Source organism: Anastrepha obliqua, chromosome 2 (assembly GCF_027943255.1).
Source record: "Anastrepha obliqua isolate idAnaObli1 chromosome 2, idAnaObli1_1.0, whole genome shotgun sequence".
NCBI classification, from domain to species: Eukaryota; Metazoa; Arthropoda; class Insecta; order Diptera; family Tephritidae; genus Anastrepha; species Anastrepha obliqua.
Window position 1 is genome coordinate 11,868,494 of NC_072893.1, and position 7,007 is coordinate 11,875,500.

Genomic DNA, 7,007 nt, shown 5'->3' on the forward strand with positions numbered 1-7,007 from the left:
AGTTCTCATCCAATTTTTTAGTTTTGTTTTTATTGGGAGCGATTTTTACGTGGCGGGTCCCCAAACCCAGCACACAACCAGCTATCCTGGGTTGATTCGCCTTCCCACGTCAACTCGCTCTCGAACGGGTGTTCGGAAGCTACTCAGAGAATATTTGGGCGAAGCCCGGAAGTTGTTGACTGCTTGTATCATATGCAGAAGAATCGTCCTAGCCACTTCTAAGTGAAAGGCGATCAGTGGCTTTCCTGACTTGCGTGGACTTTTGCGGTTGGAACCAACTTATGGAACAATGAGCTGTATGCGCCTTACGACGGCATAGACATAGCGCAGCGAATAAAGATTCAGAGTTGGCTGGGTCATGTTGACCGAATGGCTACAAAAGCTTCGGCTTTGAAAGTATTTCATGCAGTACCAGCTGGTGGCAGCAGAGCAAGAGGAAGGCCTCCTGCGCGTTGGAAAGTTGAGGTGGAGACGGATTTGGCTTCACTTGGCGTGTCCAACTGGCGCCGGTTTGCACGAGAAGGAGTGACTGGCGCGCTTTGCTAAGCGTAACCGGTTATAGGGCCAATCAAGCAGAAAAAGAAGAAGATCATTCGAGCTGGCTCGCTTCCATGTGGTCACTATCTTTTTCGAATAATCTTTAGTAACTGGAAAAGGAAAAATTGTTCGCATTCATGACGAGCTAAATGACTTTATTGACCTTTTCAATGGGTGCCAATGGTTACCCTCCGAACAGATTCATTGTTATCGCATTCTATACTCAATTAAGTCCATAAATAGCTCAAACGCCCTTTGTTTCGCTGCTTTGACTTTTCATTTTGCAGAATCTATCGATTTTTTTCTTTTTTTTTTTACGGGAAACAGAGGAAAAAGCCAAAAAGTTCTAATCTCGACTTCATTAGAGTGGCATTCTATACGAAATTAGCGATTTTCCCTGCAGGGGAGCCCACAAACTACACTCACACACACACACCACATATGAATAAATTGTATGTTGCATGTGTTGCACGCGTGTGTTTGTTGTGATTTATTTTTAGTCATCACAGAGGCGGCGCGAAACATGTGTTTCTGTGGCATTGCTTCAACGTATTCAGTGTGCGTGCTTTTGTTGTTGTATCTTAATTCTTTTTTTGTCTCAATGCTGCCACTCAAAATTTGCTGCTGGCCGTCGTAATATATGGAATTATTAAAAATGTGGCGTTGAAGCGAAAAAATAACTCAAAATAATACCAAAAATACGCCTAAATGGGTAAAAAGGAAAATCAGAAGAAAATAAATCGGTTTGAAATGCAGCGCACACAAAACGTCATAGCAGCCATGGTTCTAGGAGCTACTAAAAAAAGTGCATATGTACAGAGTGCAGCGGGCGCGGAGTGTAGTGTGCACGATAAGGGGCTTTAGCGGCAATGCAATATTGTTGGGAAAAATTTGTGTTGTTGCTATTTGTTTGCTGCAACATTTTTTTTTTTTTTGGACGGGAAATGTTTATGTTTTTCTCTTTCCGCACAAATATTTTTGTACTTGTTTGACTTACTGACTGGTTCGATGCGGCACACACAAGACTGCTTGGTTTGGGTATAAGGATAGCGACTCGTTTGAAAATCTCGACATTCCACGCGTGGATTTTGTGGAGTACGGAAGGATTGAAAGTGCGTGCGTTTGCTCGGAACAATTTATTTACAATACAAAACAATTGCTCTTATTTGTTGTGCACACATACACACACACATATACAAATATAAAAAACAAACAAATGGGTTTAACGTACAAAGCGTTGAAGTACAGAGACGTCAAAATGAATTTGACCAAAGCGAAGGCGGGTGGTGTTGGTGGTGGTGGTGGTGGTGATGTTAGTGCCGTTAGTGCTGATAGTGTTTATGGTGAGGGCTCGGAGCAACAAGCCTCAGCGCTAGCAATCGAGGCAAGCACATCTCTAATGGATGCAACAACTGCAGCAGCGACGGAGAAGCAACAACATTTCACTGCTGATCACATAATGCAATTATGCTTGTTTTTGGCAGAAAAATCCAGAGCAAAGGTGAGCGGACAGTGAGAACGGTGGTGGTGAAAGTATTTGATTAAGAGTTAAGAGCTAAACGCTAAAGCTAAATACCAAGCAGATCTCGCAAAAAGCAGGAAACAGAGCAAAATATTTATTTGAGCTTTGAGGGAAATGCAATTTAAAAAATTTTGAAAAAAGTGTTAAGTGGCTTAAAAGAAAAGAAGAAGAGTGTGAATGTGTACTTTCGAGTAAACAGTAAGCTATGTGCTGAAAAAAATTAGACCAGAAAATATTAAAAAAATTATGATTTCTAAAAGATAAAAATATTTCACAGTATGCGCTCGATAATCGTAACTAATATAGCCCCGGCTTAATGGGTCCCCTGAGTTCTTTGCGGCAACATTTTTTTTTTTTCATTTTCTTTCTTTATTAATGTGAATGAAGTGAATGATTGGAGGAAGCTAGAAATGACGGGTTTCCAGTGTCTGAATTTTCGTAGCTGAGAGCCAGAAAGGCTTGGTTCCCAGTCTTCCTTAAAGTTTCCGTTGTCCCTCATGTCGATTGTGCAAGATTTTTGTTTTCGGATGTGATAGATGTGGATGGAGGAAGCTGAAAAAGACGAGTTTAGGGTATCCGATTCTTCGTAGCTGGGAGCTAGAAAGGCCTAGTTCCCAGTCTCCCTTAAAGCTTCCGTTTTGCTTCACGACGATTGTCTGGGAATTTATTTTTTCTTTGTTTATTAGTGACGGAATTGGATGGAGGGAGCAAGAAAGGACGAGTTTCCGGTCTCTGATTTTTCGTAGCTTGGAGCCAGAAAGAACTAGTTGGATGGGGAGAGCCGGAAGGGCTTAATTTACAGTTTCCCTTAAAGCTTCCGTGGTCACTCACGTCGATTGTGCAAGTGTTTTTTCGCATGTGATAGATGTGGATGGAGGGAGGGAATTGAAAATGACGAGTTTCCAGTGACCGATTTTTCGTAGCTGGGAGCCAGAAAAGCCTAGTTCCCAGTCTCCCATAAAACTTTCGTTGTGCTTCACGACGATTTGTCTAGGAATCATTTTTTCTTTGTTTATTAGTGATGGAATTGGATTAAGGGAACCAGAAAAGACGAGTTTTCGGTCTCTGATTCCTCGTAGCTGGGAGCCTGAAAAGAGTAGTTCCCAGTCTCCCGTTGACCTTCACGACGATTCTCGGCGAATGTGTTTCTTTTTCTTTTTTTGTGTGTTCTTGGATGTGATGGAATTGGATGGGGGGGAGCCGGAAGGGCCTAAGTTACAGTCTCCTTTAAAGCTTTCGTTGTCCCTCATGTCGGTTTTCCAGGATATTTTTTCGGGTGTGAGGGATGTGGATGGAGGAAGCCAGAAAGGTCGAATGTCCGGTCTCAGATTCTTCGTAGCTGGGAGCCAGAAAGGATTAGTTCCCAGCCCCTCTTAAAGCTTCCGTTATCCCTCTTGTCGATTGTGCAAGATTTTCTTTCGGATTTGATAGATGTGGAGGAATTAGATGGAGGGAGCCGCAAAGACCGAGTGGCCAGTCCCTCTTGAAATTTCCGTTATCTCTCATGATGATGAGACCGTACTGAAAGCCGGAATGGCCAAGACTCCGTTGCCTTCGTGGACGAAACCTCATGTAAGATGAGATAATTAAGATACTGCATACCTGAATATGTCTTCTTTTCTCAATGGTGTGCGACCTTCGTTTAGAAGTAGATTTCGGGCTGGCTTATTGGGATGGTCTTCTAGCTTTTTTAGGTACTGTTTGCTCAATCGTACTATTTCATCGGCTACATGAGGTGTGCAAATGTATGTGTGAATGTAAGCGTTCTTCATATACAATGGAGCTCCGTAATTATCCGCAAGCCTTTAGATTGCACTCTCTCAAGATTTTCGATATATCAAAGCATGGGAACTGCCATTTCTAATACATTTTATACCAAATGACGAATTCGCCTTACGTGGCACCTTACGCCATGCCGGAGTGCACAAAAACTGGCACTTTCGACTCTTTCATACGGCAAGTGCGGCGAACATGACAAACAGAGGAAAAGTTTTGTATCGCGAAAATTTTTATCGGTAGTGTTTATTATTAAATGTATTCTCTGCATTGAATTAAGTAAGTTCAAATATATCCTTATAAGTTGCCCGGAAAAAGGAATATGCGTCGTACCCACCGTCTACATTCTTTAAAACCTTCTTTCGCTTCAATCAGCATTAATCCTATAATATTAATTATATAATTCACAACAAATAAAAATCGTTTTATACACAACGAAATTTAATATTTACTTCCACGACAAGAAAATCTTTTCTGGACTGTCACTTCGAGTACCGGTACCTGTATGCAAAAGTGTGGCTGGTGTATTACATTGGTGCCAGCCTCGTTTTTGATAATTCTTCCAGCCCATAGACTGCACCAAACGGTTCAATGGATGTAAAGACAGTTCTTGAATGGCTTCGGGCTGCTCTTCAGCCCAAATATGCCAATTTTTCTTACTGACGTAGCCATTAAAGCCATTGAGCTAAAAATTGGCCTCATTGCTGAACACCAGAGGTTGGGCTGAACGAGCGATGAACACTTTGCACAGACTGTCTACTTTTTGACGCTTGTTTGTTGGTGCAAACTTGTAGGAAATATATTTTTGGTGCCTACTTTTTGGCGTTATATTTCCTTGGTGCCACTGTTTGCGGCGTTTTTTGGTCCAATTTTTTGGCGTTTTTTTTTTGGTGCCTACTTTTTGGCTTATATCTGTTCCCTGGCTAGAGCTTGTGCGTACTAGAAAGCGCTATCCACTCCGACGTCGGATTTATTGGTATTGCCTTGCGGTAATTTGTGTTGTTGTGCGGTCCAGGAAACGCTGCGTTTGTGCGGGTGATAAACGCTCAGAGTAGTGCGTGTTGTTGCCACGGTTTGTGTCCGGCGTTTACCTATACCGGTCGACCCTTCTCCGTTTTTTGTAAATTTTGTCTATTTGTATTCTCTGCAAATGTTGTCAATTTATTTAGATATATATTCCATCTCTCTCTCTCTCTCTCTCTCTCTCTCTCATTCTCTCCCGGGTCTCTCCATCTTTCTTTGTCTGCCTTGAATGTTTCACTTCTTTTATGTGTACTACGCTACACACTTTTTTTATATAAAATAATCTCCTCCGCCTTTTGCATCATAAAATGAAACTTGGTTTTTAACTTCTTTGCCTACCATTTCAGCAGCTACAACAGAATCAGGAAATGAACGCCCGCAGATATTATGAGAACTTTCTAAAAGAAGCCAATGATTTTGTGGAGGATGAGAAAATGCGCGGTGACAATAAATCCAGAAAACCTCAGACTCGGCCACCGAGCGCAAGTTACAAATTAAAATGCACGCAAATCAAGCATAACATCTCAACAATAACGCTCCACCAAACAAGTCCACGCGCTGCAAGGCGAACGAAAATAAAATCAGAGAAAATCTTCAAACAAGCCGTTTTAACGGATACATTTTCAACTTCAAGCAGCAATAATCAAACCGCCAGCCTCAGCTCTCTACCTGAATTTTACGAAAAATTAACACAAAACGCCCACAACTATCAGCAGTCGCCACAACACCAGCAACACCAACAACAATACAAACGTGATATTTTACGCAAAATACGGCAACAAATTTTCGAACGAAAACGCTTGCGGCAAGTGCTGAGTGGTGGCCAACAACAGCATGGCAGCGAATACCTGCAACCGCAATGCCACCAGCAACCTGCGGGATCGGGCTACAGCAATGTAGAGTTGCAGCAGCATGAAGAGCTTCAGCAATTGGCAGATGTTTGGCGGCCTTGGTGAGAGGCATTTGAATGGGTGGCCAGTATTTTAAATTTGCGCGCCAAGCATTTTGCATTTAAAAAGAAAAGGTATCTGCTTTAACAAACACGTAGGTGAAAATGCCGTGGAACTATGAGAGGTGAAGATATTTATCTAAAGACTACAATTGTAAAATTAAATTAAAATTATGCCGGCTACTTAAGAGCTGGTGTTAAGCGTATGTGAACTAACTGCTTCCAATATTATGAACTAAGAAAAAAACAAAAACGGATTTATATTCAATAAATTACCAAAGATTTTACATTTACGCAAATATTATTTTTTACTAAAATTTAAAATCGCTGAAAATTTTGAAAATATTGCATTTGCATTAAAAAATGTTTGTAAGCAAATTTTATTAGAGTATTTTATTTTTAGGTATTTTATTAGGGTAAGTGATTTTTTTTCTATGCGATTTATCATACCTTAGCTGCAGTAATTAATTAATATAAAAAAAATACAACTAAACTTGTGACAGCTTGTTAGGCTAATGTAAAAATACTCTAAGCAATAGGAAAATAATATAAAAGTAATTTTATCATAAACGAAAGAAAAGTATTTTTGGTAAATAAACTCATTTTTTGCAAGTTTTGAATTATTTTATTAGGTATTCATTTTCTCTTTCAATTGAAGGATTGAGCTTCGTGAGCTCTGACTTTGTCGGTCAGCTTATATGTATCATACAAGGTGAAGTCCAAAATCAACCAAACTGGCGTCATAAAAATGTATTTGATGTCGTCATGTGGACGATCGGATGCCTGTCGTTAGCTTCGGTATGAAGTATGACGTTTTGATCCCAGATAGAGGGAGATCAATGGCTAAGTCCAGAGAACCTATTAACGGGATATCAGCCCACTTTCTACACCGACGGATCCAAAACTAGTGATGGAAGCGGATCTGGATGGTACTTAGACGAAGACACTAAGTACTCCTATGCCACAGAACAGATGGCGACGGTATTCTTTACGGAAGTTTATGCCATCTTGAATGTGGCGTACTGGGGCGTATTGAGAAAAAGTGGCGGGGCAACAGTACTGGAATTTGTAGTGACAGTTAAGCTGCGCTGAAAGCCCTTGTTAACCCACGCTGCTCTTCGAAGTTAGTCGGTGAATGTAAGACAAAACTGAACACTGTTGCAATACACAACACAGTTAGTCTTATTTAGGTGCCTGCAC

The 7,007-nt window shown here is 40.9% G+C and overlaps 1 protein-coding gene across 1 annotated transcript; it reads left to right on the plus strand.

The window, feature by feature from the left end:
* Window positions 1-1,746: 1,746 nt before the first annotated feature.
* LOC129238749 (uncharacterized) lies at window positions 1,747-5,954 on the plus strand. Its single transcript, XM_054873911.1, has 2 exons — window positions 1,747-2,038; window positions 5,206-5,954. Exons 1-2 carry the CDS (start codon window positions 1,754-1,756, stop codon window positions 5,812-5,814), a joined length of 894 nt encoding a protein of 297 aa, XP_054729886.1. The 5' UTR covers window positions 1,747-1,753; the 3' UTR covers window positions 5,815-5,954.
* Window positions 5,955-7,007: the final 1,053 nt, after the last annotated feature.

Bases quoted from the DNA above. Each gene is read 5' to 3' on its own strand.
- LOC129238749 (XM_054873911.1), top strand. From the start codon at position 1,754: ATGGGTTTAACGTACAAAGCGTTGAAGTACAGAGACGTCAAAATGAAT. The intron at 2,039-5,205 runs GTGAGCGGACAG...CTACCATTTCAG, and splicing joins CAGAAAAATCCAGAGCAAAG to CAGCTACAACAGAATCAGGA.